The 25203-nt window shown below is 45.4% G+C and overlaps 1 protein-coding gene across 1 annotated transcript in view; it reads left to right on the top strand.

Moving 5' to 3' along the window:
- Positions 1 to 25203, top strand: part of CACHD1 (cache domain containing 1) — a 234174-nt gene that overhangs the window by 153521 nt on the left and 55450 nt on the right. Inside the window, exons 5-7 of the mRNA XM_047788785.1 lie at positions 16280 to 16406; positions 19442 to 19586; positions 20995 to 21211. Coding sequence (XP_047644741.1) covers positions 16280 to 16406; positions 19442 to 19586; positions 20995 to 21211 — 489 coding nt within the window. The remainder of the gene's footprint in view (positions 1 to 16279; positions 16407 to 19441; positions 19587 to 20994; positions 21212 to 25203) is intronic.

Here is a 25203-nt window from a genome sequence, read left to right as displayed (position 1 = left end):
TGACTTGGGTCCAAAGGCTTACAGGCTGTTGTGGCGAGAACAGGCTCTAGCTAGGCTGAGAGACCATCTAGGAGGTTATTCCAAACTTCAGTGGCAGATAATGGTTGCCTTAATAGTCTGGTAACACTCTTGGGAGTGAGACGTGGTTGGATTCTCAATACACTTTGAAGGCCAAACCAGTAGGATTTTCAGATGAATTGAATGGGGGATGGGAGGGAGGGAGCAGAGGGGGTGAGAATAAGAGTTGGAAAGGACGTCCACGATATCTGACCTTATCAACGAGAAGGGCAGAGTCACCATTTACTGTGATGGGGAACTGGAGGAAGAGCAGGTTTGTGTGGGAGGCAAAGAATCAAGATTTCAGTTTTGGCAAAGTTAAGTTGGAGATGTGTGTCAGTTACCAAATGAAAATGTCTCATAGACCACAGAATATACAAGTCTAGAGTCTGGGGAATGGGCCACCCTGGAGATGTATCCCTGAGATTCATTGTGTATAGGTAATACTGAAATCAGGAGACGATAAAATCATGTCGCAAGTGACTGTGGGTTCAAAAGACAAGCGGTCCAGGGACTGAGTCTTGGGGCCCTTGACCAGTAGAAGTCATTGAAATGAGGGGAAGCAGCAAAGGAGAGCCAGGGCTTCCATGTCTGTGAAGCTAAATGATGAAGGTGTTTCGAGAAGGAGGAGCTAAGTGCTAGGTAGGCCCAGTAAAATGCAGGCTAAGAAAACTGACCACTAACTTGAGCGATACGGGGGCTATTGGTGAACTTGGCAAGGGTTGTTTGGTGGAGCAGTAGAAGAGAATGAAGGGCTGATCCTCACTGGTTCACACTCTTAAAACTGGAGGAAAGGAGGTGGAGACAAGAGGTCCATGAACTCCAGAGTCTTGTGAAAGGAAAGCTGGGGGCCCATGTGGCGTCAAGAGAATTTATTTATTTATTTAATTTTTCTTGCTTTTTAGGGCCGCACCCGCAGCACATGGAGGTTCCCAGGCTAGGGGTTGAATCGGAGCTGCAGCCACAGGCCTACACCACAGCCCCAGCAAGCCTTGTCTGCACCCTACACCATGCTCACGGCAACGCCAGATCCCTAACCCACGGAGCAAGGCCAGGGATCGAACCCACAACCTCATGCTTCCTAGTCAGATTCGTTAACCACTGAGCCACGACAAGAACTCCAAGAGAATATTGGAGAATTGAGAGAAATTTTCATAAGGTCCTGTGCCAAAGGGAATGATCCAGTAAAGTGAGGAGGAAAAGAGACAGTCGTTAGAGCCTTCTCCTTGGTTAGGCAAGAGCTGGTGGGATTCCAAGGAGACGATGGAGAAGCACAGAGCATTCATTCTTGGGAAGAGGAAGGAAGAAGACTACGTGTGTGGAGATGCCCATAATGACCGAGGTGGTGCCGGGAACTTGGGGGTATGCCTTTTGTAGTGATTTTGTTTTCTCTGAGAATTAGAAAGCAAACTGGGGCATTCCCATCATGGCGCAGCGGAAACGAATCCGACTAGGAACCATGAGGTTGCAGGTTCAATCCCTGGCCCCGCTCAGCAGGTTAAGGATCTGGCGTTGCCGTGAGCAGTGGTGTCAGTTGCAGATGCAGCTCAGATCTGGCATTGCTGGGGCTCTGGCACAGCCTGGCCGCAACAGCTCTGACTCGACCTCTAGCCTGGGAACCTCCATATGCCACGGGTGCAGCCCTAAAAATTCAAGAATGAGAGAGGGAGGAAGGAAGAAAGGCATCTGTTGAGAGTGAGGCCAGGTGGAGCAAGCTCTGAAGACCTATTAGTTGTGCTAAGATTCTCTTCTGTGACTGAGGCTTTAGCATAGAATAGAACTCAGCTGCACAAATAATTGAGGATCCTGACAAAACGCTATTATTACTTCAGTTTTTATTTGTCAATCGAGAAGTGGGGAGGAGGAGGATGGTCAACGTGAGGACATATGTAGTTCAAGATCAGAACTTGAATTCTGCTGTTTCCAAGAACCTGTCTCCAGCACAACGTCCTTCCTAACAAGAGCTGTTCTCGGCACAGTTGACGCAGCTAGATTTACAAGCAGTTTTTGGCAGGATCCAGGTATTTGAGAACTGACCTGCTTGTATTTGTAGTTTCGTGACATTCCACCAGGCAGTGGCTGTATCCCAAAGTCCACATTCTTGAGCAGTCATTTGTAATATGAGAAGAGTGGTGGATGGTGAAGGGTGACCTCAGAGCTCCCCCTTTTCCTCCTCCCCAGCGCATGCCCCTCTTCAGAGCAGAATTAATGTGCTTCGGAGGCTATCGCATGTCTGATATTTACATCTGTAAGATGTCCAGCCCTAGGCTCTTTCAGACTGTATATAATCCATCAATGGGTCCCTAATTGATAACACAGTTTCAGATTGCCTCTCAGACTAGCTGGAAACAGACTCACATAAATTGTAAACCATTCTTAGCCTCATGTATCCAAAACTGGGTCATGTGTCCGACCGTCCAACACACATGTGTATTCTTTTTCTTAAAACCACCCCCGCCAGATTTTAGCTCTCTAAATTGACTCCTTGTCCCTGATTCCATTCAAATAACTAACGTTTGACAGTGCGTGTGTTATATTACGGTGCGGGTAATGTTTTGCTCAGGGTCCTTCCTGCTTTTATCCCTAGTTTCTCACTTTCTCTCTTTTTTTTAAAATGCCTGCTGAGCTATTTTCTTGTCCGTAGCCTGATCCCTAAAGAGAGTTTATTTGAAGAGTCCAAGGAAAGCTGCCTCGTGCTCTCTTGAGTTATGCATTTGAGGTGAGAGTCGAAGTGGAAGTTAGTCGTTCTCACCAAAAGAAAAAGCGTCTGGACTTTATTGTGTTTGATTTAAAGAGCATTTGAAGTTGCAAACTTCCATCTTGATCGAGTTGCCGTCTTCATTGAGAAATGGGATTCACGGGGTGAAAGGGCCATTTGTAAGTCACGTTACAGCAGTAAATGCTGCAGGAGGTACAGGTGGGCACAGCCTGTGGACTGTGCTGATTTCAATGGCTTCATCACTTCCTTGTGTGAATGACAGAGATGGGATGTGTGCTGCATGTTTTTTCCTTAAAACACCTTGAAAATGATCTGTTAAAATGCTAATACCAATGCAGCGTAAAGCTACGTTCTATCTAAAAACCTAAAAGAATAAAAATCCGGAAATTAGGACTTTCTAGGGGTAGCTTTTTATCCCTAGTAACCCCGGTTTCATGAGCATTAGTTTCAAAAGATGCAGTAATTATTTGTATACCACCTCTTTTTTTTTCCCAGTCTTTTTAGGGCCACACCTGAGGCATATGGACATTCCCAGGCTAGGGGTGAAATCAGAGCTACAGCCACTGGCCTCTGCCACAGCCACAGCAACACGGGATCTGAGCCACATCTGTGACCTACACTACAGCTCAGAGCAATGCTGGCTCCTTAACCCACTGAGCAAGGCCAGGGATCGAACCTTCATGTTCATGGATGCACAGAGCCACGATGGGAACTCCCATAACAGCTCAAAATTATTCTGTCACTTAGAAATCTTGAGTCCTTTTTTTGTTTGGTTTGGTTTGGTTCGGTTTTTTGGTTTTTTAGGGCTGCACCTGCGGCAAATGGAAGTTCCCAGGCTAGTGGTTGAATTGGAGCTACATCTGCCACATCAATGACAGATCTGAACCACATCTTTGACCTACACCATAGCTCATGGCAATGCCAGATCCTTAACCCACAGAGCAGGGTCAGGGATCAAACCTGCATCCTCGTGGATATTAGTTCAAATTCTTAACCCACTTGCCACAAGGGGAGCTCCTAGAAATCTTGATTCTTGAGGTTATATGATTCTTTTTACATTCATGACTGGAGGTATATATGTTTATACACAAGATTAAGTACACAGAGGGTCCTCTTCTTCACCTGGATTCCCCTTCAAGCTCTGTTCCAATCATGAGAGCTACTTCAAAGTCCAGTATTGTAATTTCTCACAACAACCCTCTTACACTGAATTTAGCAGATTAGCCACCTATATTCTTATATATATAGAATATATATATACATATATATACACACATACACACACACACACGTACTTTCTCCAAAATTCCTACGAGGAATCATAATGGATGTAGCCTGGTTTTGGATTTGTTTTTTCCTTAGCAGACATATTTGGAACATTCTTTTGTATCTGCCTAAATATACTTGTAGATCATTGCAGTAATGATTGTGTGACCTGGTTGAATGAACCCTTTTGCTCCAGTTCGGTATTTAGATTGTCCCAGCTTTTCACTGTATCATTGCTCCCTTGGAGAATTTCAAGGGACCCTCCACAGTTTCACTTGACGGCTGTGTAGTGATGGATACGTAGGCTGCTTTCCCAAACCTCGATCGTCTTTTCGTTTCTAGGTTCTATGCCATGGTTCTGTGCCATTATCCCCTGACTTCTCTTCCCTGTGCTTTTTCATCGTTCTTCTGGAGCTCCTTTTCCCTAAGGTAGATGTCCCCACCCGTCCTCTCTTCACCACCTCCCTCCGCTTGCAAAGTGTTACCTCCCTGAATGTTCTTAAGTTCAGGAGCCCCCCAGCTCCACCCACATGCTGCTCTATTCTGGATCTCTGTCTCCAGCCCTAAGCTGTTTCTGGGGTAGTTTATTGAGTCACCAATAGCTCTCTATTATCCTTTTTTTTTTTTTTGCCTTTTCTAGGGCTGCTCGTGTGGCATATGGAGGTTCCCAGGCTAGGGGTCAAGTTGGAGCTATAGCTGCCAGCCTACGCCAGAGCCACAGCAACGTGGGATCCAAGCCGCGTCTTCATCCTACACCACAGCTCACAGCAATGCTGGATCCTTAACCCACTGAGCGAAGCCAGGGATCGAACCCAAAACCTTATGGTTCCTAGTCGGATTCGTTAACCACTGCACTATAACGGGAGCTCCTCTATGACTATCCTGTAGCTACCTCCAAAATTCAACAAACAAACGAGAGCAATCTGGAGGGTATCATTGGTATCCTTCTCTTTACTATATGAGGAATTCTGTCTTGCCTTTTTCTACCCCATACTTCAGGCTTTAACAGTTTTGACCGTAAGAGAACATGAGTGATCAGATATATGTTGAGTATTTACGAGACACCTCACTAGGCATTTACCTGCGTGTCCCTCTTCCTGCTCATCGTACCCCCTTGTATCATAGGTCTTGTTATCCTTTTCATTGAAGGGGAAACTTGGCTTAGAGTACCTTGAATCCCCTTTATTTCTTCACTCCAATGCCGTAAACTTAAGTCTTCATTGCTTTTCAAGAAGATAAATGAGTGGAGAAACTTCCCAAAAGGTTTTTCTTCTTCTACTCTTTCTCATTTTCATTACATCCTGAACTTGCAGGTATTTTGAAAATAGCTGCTCTAGGAGTTCCCATCATGGCTCAGATGCAATGAATCTGACTGGTATCCATGAGGACACAGGTTCAATCCCTGGCCTCACTCAGTGGGTTTAGGATTTGGTATTGCTGTCAGATGTGGTATAGGTCACAGACGTGGCTTGGATCCCACATTGCTGTGGCTGTGGTGTAGGCCAGTGGCTACAGCTCCAATTCAACCCCCTGGCCTGGGAACCTCCATGTGCTGCAGGTGTGGCCCTTTAAAAAAAAAAAAAAAAAAAGAAAGAATAGAAAAGAAAGTAGCTGCTGCTGTATAACTCCATTTCTCAAAAACCTCTGATGGCTTCCTTTTACCTCTGAGATAAAGGCGGAACCCTTTTAGTTTCACCTTCTGCTCCTCTCCTCCTCCATAAGCCCTCTGCGCTGTATCCCCAGGGAACCACTTTCATTGCTTCCCATCCCCAGCTTCTATCACTCCTTCGTGCTTTGCTCTTATTATGGGGTCACCCTAGTGTCCAATGCCTGCCTTCTCTGACTGGTAACATAGTTCTCATTCCTTAGAGCCCAACTTCTTTGTCATCTTCTCTGACCCTCTAGGCACGAATTCCTTGTCTGTTGTAGCAGGTTGGGTGTACCAGGAGGCAGACCCTGAAGTGGAGATGGGCAGCCTGTGGAGAAAGGGAAGGAAGCAAGATTGAGCAGGAAGAGAAGATGGGTGAGGTACAGCCTCAGCAGAACCCTCAGCCACCCCCAGAGGAGCTTGGAGCTGAGGGGACCCTTCAGAGTATGTCGGCGCAGCTACACTTCTTTATTATCTTACTCTTGCATTTTTTTTTTTGTCTTTTTTCTAGGGCTGCACCCATGGCATATGGAGGTTCCCAGGCTAGGCATCTAATTGGAGCTATGGCTGCCGGCTTATGCCAGAGCCACAGCAACACGGGGTCCGAGTCCCGTCTGCGACCTACACCACTGCTCACAGCAACACCAGATCCTTAACCCACTGAGCAAGACCAGGAATCAAACCCTCAACCTCATGGTTCCTAGTCAGATTTGTTAACCACTGAGCCATGACAGGAAATCCTAATTTTTATTTTTTTATTATAGTTGATTTACAATGTTCTATCAATTCCTGCTGTACAGCAAAGTGATCCAGTCACGCATATATATACATTCTTTTCCTCACATTATCCTCCATCATGCTCCATCACAAGTGACTAGATATAGTTCCCTGTGCTGTACAGTAGGCTTTCATTGCTTATCCACTCCAAATGCCATAGTTTGCATCTACTAACCCCAAACTCCAAATCCATCCCACTCCCTCCCCCTCAGACTTTGGCAAACACAAGTCTGTCCTCCACGTCCATGGTCTGTTTCTGTTTTGTAGATAGGTCATTCGTGCCATATTTTAGACTCCACGTATAAGTGATATCATATGGTGTCTTTCTCTTTCTGACTTAATTCACTCAGTATGAGTCTCTAGTTCCACCCTTGTTGCTGCAAATGGCATTACGTCATTCTTTTTTTATGGCTGAGTAGTATCCCATCATATATATGTACCACATCTTCTTAATCCATTCATCTGTTGACTGACATTTAGGCTGTTTCCATGTCTCTGCTATTATGAATGGTGCTGCGATGAACACGTGGGTTGCATGTATCTTTTTCAATGAACGTTTTGTCCAGAAATATGCCCAGGAGTGGAATTGCTGGATCATATGGTAGTTCTGTATTTGGTTTTCTGAGATAGTTCCATACATTCTTGTACATTCTTATGAGAGGATTTTAACTGTGTTGGACATCTGTATCATGCTCCTTTTATTTTTTTGTATATCAAGTGCTCAATCCAGGGCCTTGCCCCTAGCAGGTACACAATAAATGGTTATTGAATGAGTAAATGAATGAATAGAACTAGGATTTTCTTTGTATTTCTGTTGTGCCTCTCTCTCTCCTTTTTTTTTTTTTCTGCCACACCACAGCATGTGAACATTCCTGAGCCAGGGCTCAAACCTGTACCATAGCTACAACTCAAGCCACAGCACTGACAACACTAGGTCCTTAACCCACTCAGCCACCAGGGAACTCCCTTTTGTTGTCTCATCTTTATAATGGAGTAATCAAGACTCTTGAAAGGACCTTAGTGAAGAAAAGAATGTATTTGTGATGTGCTGTGAGTCAGCACCGGTTTCCTTAGCTTCGCTTAATATCAACTCAGGTCTCAGGTCTGTAGAGACAGACTATCCAGAGGAATGGTATTATTTGTGTGACAGTGACTATGCTGATGTCAGACAGGCAATACACAGAAGAAAATCCATCCACTGCTTCTTGGTTCCTGCAAAACCATTTTATACTTTTGTCTTATTCTTACCATGGATACCAAGGAAAAATATTCACTCAGTATTATAGAGGAGAAACAGACCCAGAGAAGTTAAACTGAGCTCCCTAAAGCCAAACAACAAAGTGTTGGTATTGATGTGACTAAAAGTATGTGTCCCAGTGCAATGGGCTCCTTACAATAGACACCTGAACAAAAAGAGACGTCTCCCCATCACTGACCGTATTCTGCCTGCTGATGTTTCAGACCCTTTATATCAAAGACCAAACCTACATTCTTCTTTCTTCCCATCCAGACCTCCTCCTCTGCCTGTGGCCCATATGTCAGTTAGCAGCAGCTTCATTTTGCTCGGTACCAAAGCCAGACACCAGAACCAAGCCTGACTCCGCCATCTCTCTCCCTCACTGCAAGGCTCTCTTAGGTGACAGCTTCCCGGTAGTTACTGTGGCAGACCCCAGGGTGATGAAGCCAGAATTCCTCCCCTCAGAGAGCTCACAACCTAGTCCTCTGTGTGTTGGGGACACTAGGAAGGAGGAGGGAGATCAACAGGCAAGTACTGTTTTGTTCCCTAATGATAAGTGCTGAATGATAAGGTGAGCCTTAGCGTGATAAAAGGTAAACCCGAGCCAGCTGACCCTGACCTTGAGACTGCGTTGAGCCTTAAAACACAGTAGGTATTATCCAGGTGATGTGCTTGTGACAAACACATTTGCCATTGCAGAGTCTGTGAAAGAAAGAAAATAAAGGGAGGAGGGAAGGAAGGGAGAGGAGAGAGGAAGGGGAAAAGGGAAGGAAGGGAGGGAGAGGAAAGGGAATGAGGAAAGAGAAAAAAAAAAGGCAGCCAGAACAGATTACTGGGTAAGAGGGAATAACTAATAGAAAATGAACATAGCACTAAGTCAGATTTTCATGGGCTTTGTGTATCAATCTGAGGGCTTTTTTTTGTTTTGTTTTGTTTTGTTTTTTAAAGCTTGAAGTCAACCAGCTGCCAGACTTTAGGGAGGGCAGGCACGAGCCCTTTGTGGGGAATATGAACGGACGGGCAGTTCACCCAGGAGAAGAGAAGCCTGGGGGTGGACTTGCTCATCCAGAAGCAGGAGGAGGCACTGAAGGGGGGCCGGGGTGTGAGCAGAGGTTAAATGCGTGGTGAATGGGATGGGGGGAAGCAGAGACTCCCCGGAGACCACCCTTCCAAGTTGCTTGGCAGAGAAAAGGTGTAAGGTCACTGATAACTAGCAGTAGACCCTGTGCTGATTTCGGATTGCACAGTGGGGAGGGTTTTACTGTTAACTCTGCTGATCATAGTTTCTTAAGTTAGGACAATTTAAAGATATTTATACACTGAAGACAGCGAGAGAGTTTAAAAAGCAAGAGAAGCTAAGGCACAACGGTCAGGACAGTGGAGTTTAATGTCTCGGTCTAGTTGTCCCAAACCTGGCTGATCATCAAAGTCACCTGAATTAATAGGTCAAAAATACCCATTCTTGGAGTTCCCTTGTGGCACAGTGGGTTAGGGGTTGTCACTACAACAGCCCAGATCACTGCTGTGGTGCAGGTGTGACCCCTGGCCCAGGAACTTCCACTTGATGCAGGCACAGCCAAGAATAAAATGAAAACCTATTCTTTGGCCCCCAACCCAGACCTAGGGGGGAGTCAGGATGAGGGCTTGGTGAAGCTTGGGAACCTGTAGGTTTCAAAAGCTGATCGGCCAGGCCTGAGAACTCCATCTCTGTTCATTTTCTCTTTTTCCCTCTGTGACTGTGTGGAAACAACCTTGACCTTTGGATCCTCTGGGAATGGTCTACCCAAAGGAGAGGGCAAAGCAGTAGATGCTGTGCTGATTTCAGATTGCCTCAGAAATTTATTCTGGGGTGTATGAGCCCATGACCAGGCTGTCTCAGCAGAATCAAGGACAGAGCGGATGGGTTATTTGACATTGTATAGTTAGCTTAGAATGGACACGACGAGCTGTGAACTTGGAACAGAATCAGAGATTTGTGGATGGCCTCTCCTTCGTATTTAGACTGAAGTAAATGCAGTGAGATGGCTGGGTCAGCTGCTATGACTCTAACTTTGGCAGTGGGCTTTAGCTAACATCAGTGTAGCAGAAGAATCAGAGGGCTCCGTGGCCTGGATCCCATTCCAGGCTCAAAGCTTAAGTCCCTCTTCACGCTGAGCCAGAATATCCTTAGTTACAAAACAAGAATAATAGTATCTCTTTGGTAAACCTCCACATTCTGGCTCTTGCTAGCTAGGGAACATTAACTTCTATATGCCTTGGTTTCCTAAATAATAAAACTGACCTCATAGGGTTGTTATAGGAATTAACTTAGGTAATACGGAAAAAAAAAGACATAGCCCAAGCGCCTGGTACATGTTCAAGCACTCAATACGCTTACACCTTCTGGAACAGCATGAATACTATCTGGAGGTGCATGAAATACGGCCCCTCCAAATGCAGGGTAAAGCGATACTCAGGAAGTGAGTGAGGAGTAGGAATTAGAAAGGTGTGATAGGGTATAACGCCAGAAATTTTGTTTGGAGTCCTCAAGATGTATGTTTATTTCCTTCCCCAAGATTGCTATTACACAGGATATTGCTGAAAGGTGCTGTGTAATTTCTGGGCTGTCGGGGGAGTATGTATGTTTTTGTGTGTCTGCAACTCCTGTGTATTTAGGACAGCTCTTGAATTTTACATTTGGCCGGCTGTGCGAGGCAGGCAGCTCTGTGCGTTTTGCTGAGCAGTGTTGGACCGGGCGTCAGAACGCGCAGAGTTCCTCGAAGTGAGAGCCCAAGCTTTCACTGCAGTGGATTTTCCTTTTGTCCCTCCCTACCTCTGCTGGAAAACATTATTGAGAAATGTTACTATCACAACCCAACCACAAGTGGTTTGTAATCCGTCTCTTCCTCATTGGCCCGGTGCTTGAAGCATGAAAACTAGGCAGGCAAGGAGTTTGGGAACAGGCTTGGTCTGGTTTTGGCTGGAGAGACCTAAGAACCCGTCAGACGTAGATGATAAAATTGGAAGGAAACTATGTGGGGACCGTGGAATCTGGGGCCCATTTGTTACAATTAGCCACAGACAGTTCAGGACACTGTGGGCAGGCAGATCTTGAGAGTCAATAGACGGGAATTCAGGAGTGCCTGGAAAGAGGAAAGGCAGAGCCTTTCAGCTGCTTATCTGATAACAGTTTGTCAAGGGGAAAATAAGCCAGTGGGTAGGCAGAATTGTTGGTCTCATAATTAGCACAGGAAGCATAGGATTGTTGAAGGAGCTGAAATGGGTAGAGCTTCCCTTTCAAGAATCAGGAGCATCACGGGGAGCTTCTCATTCTTTGAAGGCCATATGAAGTGTTCTTCACCATTTTCACTTAAATGTTTCTTCATTTGGACTCTCGAAAAGTCTTGAATCGCCATTAATAATCCCATAGGACTGACCTACAAGCCTCTGAGCCAAGAGGAAGTGAGAAGGTATGTCCTTTTTTCCTTTCACAAAGCTGATGAAAGCTCTTTCTAAGTGCAAATCCACCTACGTCCTTTCTATTGGCCTCCATTCTTTACCCTCGTACCCCTTTTTTCTGGGTGTCTTTTTTGTCTTGGTAGGGCTGCACCTGCAGCATATGGAGGTTCCCAGGCTAGGGGCTGAATGTGAGCTCCAGCTGCTGGCCTACACCACGGCCATAGCAAGGCCAGATCTGAGCCACATTTGTGACTTACACCACAGCTCATGGTAACACCAGATCCTTAACCCACGGAGTGAGGCCAGGGATCGAACCATCATCCTCATGGACACTAGCCGGGTTCATAAAGTGCTTGGCCACAACGGGAACTCTGTCTCTGGGTTGTAAAGGGTCTCCAGGCACATCTTGTCCCAATCTTTTCAGGTGAGGAGACTGATGCTCATGGGGACAGGGGTGAAGAGAAAGCCTTGGCCAAGATCATCATTCACGGGGTCACTCAGCAAACACTGACTAGGGGTGTCCTACAAACTGGGCATGTGCCAGGCTCTGGGAATGTGATGAACCAAATTGACTTGGCTCCTGCCCTCCCACCAGCACTGACCGCTCCTCTGCGTGAGAGACATGAAATAAATAGCTACAAAAACAAATACAGCAAACTTTCCAGTTTTCGCTGTGCAGGAAAATACCAGGGGTTGTGAGGGGGGGTAAACACTGAGCATGCTCAGAGAAGCTCTCTGAGAATTGAAGAATTGTTCCGGGTCTAAGGATCACCAGGTGCAAAGAGATTGGCATATTTGCAAAACTCAAAGACGTAGCTCTTAATGTTCCATGTAGTGCGTTGCAAAGGGGAAAGGTGAGGTTGGGGAGTAGGAAGGGGCCAGATGGTGCCAGCCTGATCCGGTTTGCATTTAAAACTAGGCATCGTTAAGTGGGTGATCTTTTGAAAAGTTGAAAGCAAATCAGTGGTGGGATTTGATTTCCATTTCAGAAAGATGCCTTCGGATGCTGTATAGAGAGTAAATTGAAGGTCGGAGAGCGTGCCAGCCAGAGATGGGACATTAATCCCCTGGCTTCTTATTCCTGGTCCGTTCTATTTATCAGGGTCTCCCTTCTAGTTCCTAAGTGCCAACTTGAATTAACTAGAAAGTGCAACATAGCTCTGGGCTCAGGTCCCAAGGGCTTTCTTATGCTCGCTCAATTCTTTTGGCCACACCCACAACATGCAGAAGTTCCTAGGCGAGGGTCGAACCCGCGCCACCGTAGTGACCTGAGCCACAGCAGTGACGATGCCAGGTCCTTAACCCCCTGAGCCACCAGGGAACTCCTGGTTGCTCAGTTCCAACATTGAGAGAAAAAGACACATCAGGCTTACATCTCTATAAACTGCTGAGCACACACAAAGTAACTAAGAGTTTCTTGCTCTATATTTCTCGTCAAATACAAACTCCTTTCATTATCTACAACATGCTGTTTTTTGTTTGATGTCACATAGTTCTGAGGGCTGCAATTACTATCAACTCTACCTTCTAAGCTGTAGCTTATGTCTACCATTTTCCAGGTAAACCAGCCTGTGGGGTCAATGGTGAAGCCCCTGGCATTGGACTCCCAGCTTGTGTGTTCCAGCTGTGGCAGTTCAGAAGCTAGTTTTTTTTTCTCACAAGATTAAATGTTCATGTTAGCCTTATGTCTTATTTTGAAATCATTCCTTTTTGTCAAGTGTCTCATTAATTTTATTTATTTAAACTGTCTATTTACAAGTGAAAGCAACTGATTATTTTGATTGAGAATCATCCACATGTTTATATATTTATTCTGCCTCTCAAGAAGTACTCAGTGGTGCTTTTTATCTCTTGATTGCTAATTCATTCAGCGTGTATCACTTATTGACATGTAGAAGCACTGCAAGAGCCAGGACTTCAGAGGCAGGCACTTAGGTCAAATAATGACTCTGCCCTTATGGCTCTAAACAAGGTAGTTTTGTTTATCTGTAACATGGGTATAATAGCAAATTTAGTCATTATAAAAAATCAACATAAATATAAATCTGGTTTGTTCGATGCTTAATTTTCACAATTTTATCAAATCAGCTTCAGTGGGGTCTAATTAACAATTAATAAATTTCACATGGGTAGCAGAATACAGTGATCTGTTTTGACATATATAGTCCCATGAAATCATCAGACAAGCAGGCTTTTTCTCTCTCCGTTTCCTATTTTTGTAATGGTTTCATTGGCAGTGGTGTTGGGAGAAGGGAGTTTAACATTTCTTGCTCTATATTGATTTAATCATAATATTTATGTTTCCTTAGATTTGGCATTAGAGGAAAGTTAGATTTTAGAAGTTACTGAACAAAAATATCAAAACGTTCAACAAGGAGGACTTCCGCATAGATCTTCCCAGCCTGTGTGCTGCAGGAATCATAGAGAATGTGCACGTCCCGATGTGAAAAGACCTGGGAATCACAGAGTTCCCTGGCTGTGCAATGGCTTAAGGACCTGGCTTGTCGCTGGCTCTGGTTACTGCTGTGGTCCAGGAACTTCCTTACATCCCAAGCATGGCCAAAAAAAAAAAAAAAAAAAAAACACTGGGTATCTCTGCTTCAGGGGTATTGAAATGGCTTCGATATAGCTCTCACTGTCCAGGATCTTTGAATCTAAGGATGGTGGTCCGAAAAGTTACCGGTAAGGACAATACTTCTAACTAGAAAGCGGCAAGAGGTAAAAATGCCGGCGAAGTGTCATAACCTCTGTCTCGCGGGTTAAGCATCAGTGAGGAAAAGCCATCCAATGCACCCTTCACATGTGTCTGTTCGAGGTAGGTGTGCAGAGCAGTTTAGACAGATACACACCCCGCCCACTGATAACGTAAAGCCTGGTGTTGCGCATCGTGGTCCGACAGGTTGGGCTTCTGTCCAGCTCTTTCCGGGAGGGCTTCCCGCATTTCTGAGGAAAGGGCGCGTGTGCAGGACCCCAGCCCGAGCTATCCCGTGCTCAGACCACCTTTCTGACTCCTATGAATGGGGGAAGCCACCTCTGGGTTGCCCGCATAGATAACAGGGCTGCTGCCATCCACCTCCAGGTCAGGCAAGGGCCCCCCCTGGGGTGCGCACCATCATGACAGATTGATTGCTTCTGGGCCCTGGGATCCTCGTTGCCATCATAGCTGTCCTCTTCCGCTAGTGCTGAATAGCAGATGAAGTTTAATCAGATACCAAAGGAATTCTCAGCAGGAGGGTTGAAGGAACCTTGCCCGGTGCTTAGGCTCTAGTGCTTGGAATGCTTATAAGGAACCAGAATGATGTTTTGTGGTAAGGCTACATGTATCATACACTGTGTGAATTCTGATTTATGTTTAAAACATGTGTGCTCTCATTGGCTTCCCTTTTAATAGTCTCCCTGTGGCCTGTTTATTGTTACAGATGTTACTTTGAAATGAGGTCACCGAGCTTTCCTTTACTTCCAAAGGCAGTGTTTGCCTTTTTATTGCGGGGTTGGCTGGGCTGCCTGGAGAAGAGCTAACATGAGATCAAGGTTAATGCTCAGACTCCCGGGAGACGAGGTGGAGAGATAACCTCTTCCATGGTTACCTGCACTCACGCCAGACATAGGGCTCCAGAAAGAGGCTGGTCAGCTGAGTCCAGGTAGTGACCTCGATCCGGTCACCTGGCACAGTGGAGAGGGGCCGGGCATCCTGGTCCTACACTAGCTCGACTCCCCTCTCATCTACTCTGAAACCTCAAGCACATCCGCAAGCCTCTCTCAGCCTGTTTCCTCATCTGGAACCTGGGGAGAGTCACTGTTTACACCTAGGATTTTTGTGCACGTCGTGGGCTCTAGCTCCTTGGTGTGTGTCGGGCAGGGCACCTGCCGAAGGCCTGAGGCACTGAGCGTGCCTGGGCCCCCCACGTAGTACATTTTATCTGGAGTCGTTGAAGGACCACTGACCTAGTCCGGCTTGCCACGGATGTTTGCAAGGATACTTTGAACATGTCCTTTGAGATGTCTGTGGCTGCTTTTGCACCACAAACCAGTGTTTAACAGTTGGGATAGAGGCCACGTGGTCTGCAAAGCCAGGTCACTGACTACCTGACCCTTTCCAGAAGTTTGCTGAGCCAGACTAAAGGATGGCTGTGTGACATTCAGAGCTTAGTTTTCATCAAATACACCTCATACTTTTCTTTTTTTGCTCCATTTTCCTCTATATAGTTCTTCTGGTGTATTGCTTATTACAGGAGGGCTGGTTTTCTGCTCATCTTTGTATGTCTCGCAGCATGTAAAGCAGTACCCTACGCGTGTAGTGTATATTACACAGGTGAGTCGGCATGGGACAGACAGGGCATCAGAGAAGAGAGAGAACTCTGATTGCAGGAGAGGATAGAAAGGTGTCATGGAGATGTGCAGGCAGGGTTGCCCACAAAAAGAGAGCTGCCTCTCCAGCTGCAGACCAGTCACACTTAGGAAGGGAGGCCATACCACGTGCTGTACAGAACCCCAGGAGCCAGGATACCCAGATTTGAATCCCAGTTTATTTTCTCATCTCCAAAGTAAGCAGTATAATACCACATTAGCCCAAGGGCTGTTTTATGGATTAAATGAAATAACGTAATGAAGAGCCTCTCTTCCAGTGCTGGCACATTGGAATCATCCTGTAAGCTATCTGATCATGATTCTGGCCTTTCAAGTACCATCGATGCTGTTTCCCTCATTACGAAGCGAACAAGGTCAAGGCCACAAGCCTAGTCCCTCTGGAGACGAGCCTATTAATATCACTGATTTCCCCAGTTAGAGAACATACCCCAAGCCAGCAAGTACACACTGGCCCAACAGGGACCAGCCCAGTGAGGAGAGAGATTAATGCAAATGAATCATTCATGCTGGAAAAATAATCCAGGATCTGTAGTGTCACCATACAGTGCTAAGAGTAATTGTTCCCCTTGACTGAAACATTCATTGCCTTTGCTATTCATGGGGTATTTTTTTAAGGGATAGAAAGAAAATGTTTAGTAGAAAATTTATAGCCTCATATCTAGTGGGATTTCTTCATACTCCAAACCATTTATGCAAAACAGATGCCTGAGGCGCAGTGCCTGCGTGCACCTGTGGATGTGGTGGTTGTATTTCTTCTCCCCCCCTCCAGTTCTTGCAGACAACCTGAAATCCAACCCTGGAATTAAGTGGCAGTATTTCAGTTCGGAAGAAGGAATTTTCACTGTTTTCCCAGCACACAAGTTCCGGTGTAAGGGCAGCTATGAGCATCGCAGTAGGTATGTGGACTTGGCTTGCCCAAGTTTTAATTACTGCGTAAGAGTAATCTGTGTAAAATATAGACTTCTCATTCATACACGGCTCTGCCTCCAAACTCTGGTTTCGGAAGGAAACTCGTTCTGAAATGATTTCACTACTTCACATATGTGGGTGTGGAAAAGCTGGGAAAGGGCAAATGATGAAGCCCTGAGCTTTTCCAGAACTATCTAACAAGCCAAGTAAAACGAGGTATTTACTAAAGAAATCAAACATTTTGAAGCCTCTACACTGTTTTGAGACAAACAGTTCGACTTAACAGTCTGCCTTTGAAAAAGTCAGACACTTTTGTTAAGAGACAAATGATAATCCTTTCTCTTAAGTGCAGCCCTAGCCTAGGAGACTTTACAGCATATCTCAGAACAGAGTTTGTGATTCTCCACTTTCCTTTCTGTGATAATGGGCTCAGCCATCCTTTTGAAATTTACATGCACGCCTCAGCTACTCAAAAGTTTTCTGGCCAGTCCAGAAAACACGGGATTAAGGATCGTTAACATCCTGCTTTTCTCAGGAAATGACTTGAGATGCTAACCCCTGAGCCAGAAGGGCGGTAATGATGAGATGATTTGCCTGACAAGACAGCAATTTACAGAACCCTTTAGGCCAAGATACTTTTGAATCCCTGCAGTTTTCCTTTTGCAGATGTTTGATGCCACAACTGCTGGAACTAGTGCAAGATGCCCTTTTTTCATGCCTTTTTTTTTTTTTTAAATCTTTTGTCTTTTGTCCTTTTAGGCTACACCCGCAGCATACGGAGGTTCCCAGGCTAGGGGTCTAATCAGAGCTGTAGCTGCCAGCCCACACCACAGCCACAGCAACACCAGATCCGAGCCACGTCTGCAACCTACACCACAGCTCACGGCAACACCAGATCCTTAACCCACTGAGCAAGGCCAGGGATTGAACCCACAACCTCATGGTTCCTAGTCGGATTTGTTTCCACTGCGCCATGACGGGAACTCCTTCATGCCATTTTTTTTTTTTTTTTTGAGTCTAACTTAACTGCTGTTTTAGCTTCTCTCCATCTTTAAGTCATATCTCTTCACTAATTTTATTGTGATAATCACTTCATGATGTATGTAAGTCAAACCACGCTGCTATACACCTTAAACTTACACAGAGCTGTATATCAATTACATCTCAATACAACTGGAAGAGGAAAAGAAAAGGTATCTAAAATGTTCCCCAAGGAAAAACATCTTCTGTACTTTTCCTAGAAAGACATTTGCTGTATTTGTATAGTTCCATACTTGGAAGTCTTGGAGATGGTACCAGAATCTGTGACCTTTTGGCTTCTGGTCTGCCTTAACTCTCCGAGAGGCCAAAGACACCAGAAACCATCTAATTCTCATTTACTTCTAAGAAGAGCAATTAGGTGGCATTCTGCTTTTAATGAATTGCCTGTGAGGGATGGGCCAAAAGGGAAAGCATCACCTTGTCACACGTGACCATCCACCTACACTCAGAAGGTTTCATCCATCTCTGCCCTAAATATGCATTAAATCAGTCTTCAAGCCTCTGTTCCATTGGCTCCTCATAGATTGCTCTTGTCATCTCTGTATCTGTCCTGCTCTCCTCCGAGCCCTTTACAAGTTCTCTCCATCCTTTGACGTGGAGTGGGTTCCCAGAGCACACCAGAAAGGAGCCCATCACATTATGAGGACTGCTTCCCAGATTTTCCAGTTAAGGCTGCTATTTATGTAGCCTACTGAAGCAGCGTAACAATTTATTGTGATAATGTGAACATATATTCTGCTTTTCATTTATGTGAGTTGGAAAGAAGGAGGTAAGTCCAAAAAAAAAAAAAATCTACTCACCTCACTTGAGAACCTACTTTTTTACTTTTCTGTAGCCATCTCTCCTGGATTCTTTTTATCCCATTTCCCTACTTGGCTGGGCGGTATGGACTCGTGAAAATAACGTAGTACTTTAGAATTAATGTAGGACTTTTGGCTTGAGAACAATTAGTGTCAGCTTGACCTGATTTTGAGATTTTTTTAGTACCTCGCCTATATTTCTTCATTTGTGCCCAGGCTTTTGTGACTCAACTGGCATCTAACATTTCACAGTTAAATCTAGTGTTTTAAGGGTATCAATAAAGGAGAGAATTCTCCCGAGGCTGATTTGCTCTCTTAAGCTCCCTCTAATTTGTTCCAGCTTTAAAACTGTGAATAGAGACCTCATTAAACCTCTTCTCACAAACCTGCCCGCACTGCACACAAGCCCAAAGAAGGCGGTTTTGAAGGAAGGCATTTCTCCTCTGCAGAACCCCCCCCCCCCGCCCCCTTTCCTCAATGTGGGCAAACAAAAACCTGGCAAGAAGAGTGGCTATCACAGGCTTGGACCAATTTGATGGCACAATTTTAAATGCTCAGATAAGGGGCCTTTTGGTGGCTGACCTGTGTAAATTGCTTCAGGACAAAAAGGAAAAGGGCCCTCGCGCAGTGGCCTTTGTCTGGGGAGAGAGAAGCCAAACCTGCTATTTAGAGCTGCAGTGTGCGCACAGATGATTGGCTGGCTCTGTTTTAGCCACGCCCCCTCGAAATCGGCAGGGGAGGACCCAACCCTGGCCTGGGGACTTTTTTCTCCATGCTATACCCTCTCTGCCGCCAGTGGGGCCACCCCTGCCAGTTCCTGTAGCAGGATGTTTGGGTACCCATCTGCAGCATCACCCCCCTCAGCTCGGAGGGTGGACTTTCGCAGGTGCTGACAAAAACCAGCCTTCCAGACAGTTTGCTTCTTAAAACCTTCTCCCAGTACCTTTAATCTTTGGAAGAAAAAAGTTATCGATCCCTCTTCTGCGTACACACACACACACGCACGCAGTTGTCCAGAAGTGTTGTTGTTGCAATGAAGTTTCTCCTGCCGTTCTGGTCTCTCCATCCTTGTGCCACCCCCACCCATGGAGACCAGCGTGCCCGCCCTTGGGTAGCGCTCACCGCTGTGTTGAGGCCTTTCATCTAAACCAGGACTGACCCCAAAAAGCTTCTTCTTCTAGACCTATCTACGTTTCTACAGTCCGGCCACAGTCAAAGCACATAGTAGTCATCCTGGACCATGGAGCGTCTGTCACGGACACCCAGCTGCAGATCGCCAAGGATGCTGCCCAGGTCATCCTCAGCGCCATTGATGAACACGATAAGGTAACCATGACTCTAGTGACAGCCCACCTTCTCCGCCCTCCCCCCCATCTTTTTAAAGGTACTTTTCTGTTTTCGATTTTTTTGGTTGGTTGGCTTTTGGTTTTTTTGTCTTTTTTTAGGGCAGCACCTACAGCACATGGATGATCCCAGGCTAAGGGGTCTGTAGCTGCCAGCCTGCACCACAGTCACAGCAACACCAGAAGCCCCATCTGTGAGCCCCATCTGTGACCTGCACAAAGGCTCACAGCAATGCATGATCCTTAACTTGCTGAGCAAGGCCAGGGATCAAACCTGTGTCCTCATGGATACTAGTAGGGTTTGTTACCGCTGAGGCACTGACGGGAACTCCTTGATATGTATTTTCAAATCCACCATTCAAGATGACTTTGGGAAAAGAGAGTGGTTTGGTTTTTATTCTAGTATTTGAGGAAGCAGCTGCCAGCACGGGTTCCAATCTCTTTTTGAAACCATCCCCACCAAACTGAGTCTTAGGCTTCCTGTTAAGACCTCTAATTAGCTATGACGTTCACCCTGGATGTTATGCTGAGGGAGGAACAGGGCGAGGGCTTAGATGCTGATGGATGTCTAGACTTTATCTCAAGATTGATGAGAAGTAAGGGAGAAAAGAAGGCTACTAGAGCCTTACTAATCTCTGTGACACCACAGAGATAGGCATGCTTACAGCTAATGATAATCTATTACCTGTGGACATTTTCTGCTTCATCATTTTGACTTTTCCAGCACTAAGGTTTTACTCACTCATCTTGCTGCTTAAAACACCCACTCTGTGCCTCTTACCCTTACCCCCACCTCCAGCTGAAAAATCAAGAGAGTACTTGCCAAGAGTTTCCTCCACGTGAAACACTGTTTTTAATGTGCTAGAGCAACACCGTATTTATTGCTGACTTCATCTTGGAACAAAAACCGAACTCAAGTTCCCTGTCCTATACCGATACTTAACTAATCCTCTTCAAATTTGATACATCAGTGTCTCCAGGCATTTATTTATTTTTTTGTTGTTTTATTTTTTTGCCTTTTCTAGGGCTGCTCCTGCAGCATATGGAGGTTCCCAGGCTAGAGGTCTAATCGGAGCTGTTGCCACCGGCCTATGCCAGAGCCACAGCAACGCGGGGATCTGAGCCGCATCTGCGACCCACACCACAGCTCACGGCGATGCCGGATCCTTAACCCACTGAGCAAGGCCAGGAATCGAACCCGCACCCTCATGGTTCCTAGTGGGATTCGTTAACCACTGAGCCATGACGGGAACTCCTCCAGGCATTTATTTTTAAACACCCCAAAACTGTTCTGGAGGACTTCTCACACTTCGGGCTCACTTTTCCAACATGTCAAAAACTTTTCCCCGGCAGACCAAGAAGTTGTTTTTGTTTGTTTGTTTTTCCTGCAGATCTCTGTGTTGACGGTGGCAGACACCGTCAGGACTTGCTCGCTCGACCAGTGCTATAAGACGTTCCTGTCTCCAGCCACCAGTGAGACAAAAAGGAAAATGTCCAGCTTCGTAAGCAGCGTTAAGTCTTTGGACAGCCCCACGCAGCACGCCGTGGGATTTCAAAAGGCCTTTCAGCTGATTCGAAGCACAAACAATAGCACCAAGTTCCAAGCAAGTAAGTGCATTTGCTCAGAGGACTCAAGCCAGTAGATAAAGGATGGCAATAAAAATATACTGCAAATTGATCACACAGCCATGTCTAGAGGGATTTTTTTCCCTAAACCGACGGGTTAAAATTTCCTTGTGTTGTCATCATGGTCATCTAATACTAGGATCTTATGATTTTCTCATCTTCTCCCATCAAAGGTACCCCGTCTGCACGATTTCTTCACTCTCTCTTCTTCCTGCCCCTTTATTAAGAACATACCCCCGTTTATTTCCCAGGGGAATGTCTGCATCCTTTTTAATGCTAATTGTCAGCCTTGCCTCCTTGGTGACTTAGAGTGGATGTCTGCTTGTACTCATATGCACAGAACTGGGCAGCCTGAATTCTTGCCTTGATCCTTCCTTTTTCTAACCAGCTGTCATTTAGCCGAGCACAGCCCTTCAGATGTACAAAGGCACTCTAATTTAATTTTCATGTATTAAAGAAAAGCTGGAATTAGGATGCATGCTATAGGAAAGGAAAGGATATTTGATATAAGACACATGCTTTGAAACTGCTGAAAGGAATCTGTGTCGTTTTCTCTTTTATATTCGCCAATCTGTTTGTAGGTTGTTTTTTTAAATGAATGTATCCTATTGAGATAAATGTAAAGAATATAAAGCTCTTCCGTGTGTCTGCATTAAAACTAAGACAGCATAGATCAGTGCACAGCTTATTGCCTGGCACACAGTGGGCCCTTGAAAGACAGAAGCGACTCTAATTGTTACAACTAGTGATGGTAGGTGGCGTGTCGGCTTGATGTTTCTGTATATTGTTTTCTCACAGTTCATTATCTCAGTGTTTCCATGGGTCAGGGATCCTTGTGTTGCTTACTTGCTTCTCTGTTTCGGACGCCCAAGGCTGCATTCTAGGCATCAGCTAGGTCTGAGTTCTCATTTGAAGTTCAGAGACCCGTTCCAAGCTCAATAGTTGGCAGCATCCGCTTCCTTACAACTGTAAAACTCATGTCTACTTGCTTCTTCAAGGCCAGTAAAAGAGCATCTTTTCTTTCCTTTTTTGGGGGGGAGGTGGATTTTCCCACTCACAGCATCCAGGCCAGGGATTGAACCCTCGCCACAGCACTGGATCCTTAACCCACTGGGCCACCAGGGAACTCTGAGAGCATCTTTTCATCAATCCTCTCACACAGACGCTCTTTTAAAAGGCTTGCCTGATCTAATCAGGCTCTCACTCCCTTTTGAATTAATCAAGTTACTCTCCCTTGTGGTTAACTTAAGACCTTAATTACATCTGCAGACTCCCTCTCTCTTTGCCATAAATGGAGCACAATCACAGGAATGCTGTCCCACCAGGTTTGCCATATTCTTTTGGTCAGAAGCAGATTACTGGCCATGCCCACACTCAAGAGGAGGGGTCATGCAAGGGTGTGGGTCATCGGAGTCATCTTAGAATTGTGCCTACAGCCATGGCAAGCACTAGCTATCACAGACCACTACTACAGGCTGGCTGAGTGTAAAATTGTCCACAACTCAATATGGACAAAGGACCAGACGGACCACTCAAGCACTCAAAATAGATGGGCTAGTTGGGCAATGCCATTTAGCAGGTGCCATTTTCCTGTCAGCATTCCTCACCAAAAGGGCTCCTTCTCTTTGATTCTTTGGTCATCAGACCATCTTTAGAAATTAAGTCCAGGGAGTTCCCGTCGTGGCGCAGTGGTTAACGAATCTGACTAGGAACCATGAGGTTGTGGGTTCGGTCCCTGCCCTTGCTCAGTGGGTTAAGGATCCGGCGTTGCCGTGAGCTGTGGTGTAGGTTGCAGACGCGGCTCGGATCCCGCATTGCTGTGGCTCTGGTGTAGGCCAGTGGCTACGGCTCCGATTGGACCCCTAGCCTGGGAACCTCCATATGCCGCGGGAGCGGCCCAAGAAACAGCAAAAAGACCAAAAAAAAAAAAAAGAAATTAAGTCCAATTTTGATGACTGCACTATTGAAGCAATGGACAGAAATGTGAAACTGGCAGCGGCCAGGCAGGGAATGTGAGTCAGGTGACCTTGAGGTAGGGTCATGAGGATCATTTGCAGAGCACAGTAAGCTAGAGGGTGCATGCTCCATCCAAAAGGCAGCTGCTTTTCTGGTCGGCCTCTCATTGCCTTGCCAGAATGCCTGTCCAGGGCTGGCAGTGAGTTAAGGATCCAGCGTTGCCGTGAGCTGTGGTGTAGGTCGCAGACATGGGTTGGATCTCACATTGCTGTGGCTCTGGTGTAGGCTGGCAGCTACAGCTCCGATTAGACCCCTGGCCTGGGAACCTCCATATGTTGCAGATGCGGCCCTAAAAGGACAAAAGACAAAAAAAAAAAAAACTCAAGTGTTCATTTTAAGTCAGGAATTTATCACACATCCTTTGCCATGGATGATGGTTTGCCTCATACTTTAGATTAACTGTATTCTCCCTGTTAGGACGTCAAGTAGTATTTTTTTTTCCATATGAAGCTTAAGTGAGCTGTTGAGCACCTTAAAAAGATGCTTTAAGTTCCTCAGAAAACTTAAAACAGAACTACCATCGTATGCCGGCAGTCCCACTCCTGGGCATCTATCTTGACAAAACTCTAATTCAAAAAGATACATGCACCCTTACAATTCATAGCAGCACTATTCACAGTAGCCAAGCCATGGAAACAACCTAACTGTCCATCGACAGAGGAGGGGATTAAGAAGATGCGGTATATATGCAATGGAATATTGTTGTATCCATACCAGCAGTAAAAAAGTATGCAATAATGCCATTTGCAGCAACCTGAATGCAACTAGAGATTCTCATACCAAATAAAGTAGGTCAGAAAGAGAAAGACAAGTATCATATGACATCACTGATATGTAGAAACTAAAAGATGGCAGAAATGAACCTATCTACAAAACAGAAATAGACTCACATCGAGAACAGACTTGTGGTTGCCAACGGGGAGGGAAGCGGAAGTGGGATGGACTCGGAGTTTGGGGTTAGTAGATGCAAACTACTAGATTTAGAATGGGTAAGCAGTGAGGTCTTACTGTACACCCAGGGGACTAGATCCAATCTCTTAGAATAGAACATTATGAAAGATCGTATGAGAAAAGGAATATATACAGTATATTTTTTTCACATATATGTATATATGAGACTGTGTCACTCTGCTGTACAGCAAGAAATTGGTACAACGCTGCAAATCAAATATACTTTAAAATAAGAGGAGTTCCCGTCGTGGCTCTGTGGTTAACGAACTCGACCAGCATTCATAAGGACGTGGGTTCAATCCCTCAATCCCTGGCCTCACTCAGTGGGTTAAGGATATGGCGTTGCTGCGGCTGTGGTATAGGCTGGCAGCTACAGCTGCGCTTCAGCCCCTAGCCTGGCAACCTCCATATGCCTCTGGTGCGGCCCTAAAAGACAAAAAGACTAAAGATAAAAAATAAAACAATGAAATACAATAAAAAAGAAACTGAAAACTTAAAAAATATATATAATGTATAAACAATTAAGTCCTACTATATAGCATAAGGAACTATGTCTAATCTCCTGGGTTGGACCATGATGGAAAATAATGAAAAAAAATAATAAAAATTTGGAGTTCCCGTCATGGCACAGCAGAAATGAATCTGACTAGGAACCATGAGGTTGCGGGTTTGATCCCTGGCCTCGCTCTGTGGTTTAAGGATCCAGCGTTGCCGTGAACTGTGGTGTAGGTCACAGACGCGGCTCGGATCCCACGTTGCTATGGCTCTGGGGTAGGCCGATGGCTACAGCTCCAATTAGACCCCTAGCCTGGGAACTTCCGTATGCCACAGGTACAGCCCTAAAAAGACAAAAAATAATAATAATGATAATAATAATTTACAAGACTGTATTTATAACATTGGAAAAAGACTGACATCTAGTTTAAAACAAGGGGTATTCCCTAGCTTCTGATATTTTATTGCATCAGCTTTCACTTCCTAATTTCTGATAAATAAATATACAATTT

This window comes from Phacochoerus africanus, chromosome 8, assembly GCF_016906955.1.
Source record: "Phacochoerus africanus isolate WHEZ1 chromosome 8, ROS_Pafr_v1, whole genome shotgun sequence".
Taxonomy (NCBI): domain Eukaryota; kingdom Metazoa; phylum Chordata; class Mammalia; order Artiodactyla; family Suidae; genus Phacochoerus; species Phacochoerus africanus.
Note: the sequence above shows the minus strand (reverse complement) of the source record. Positions and strands in the feature narration are given on the sequence as shown.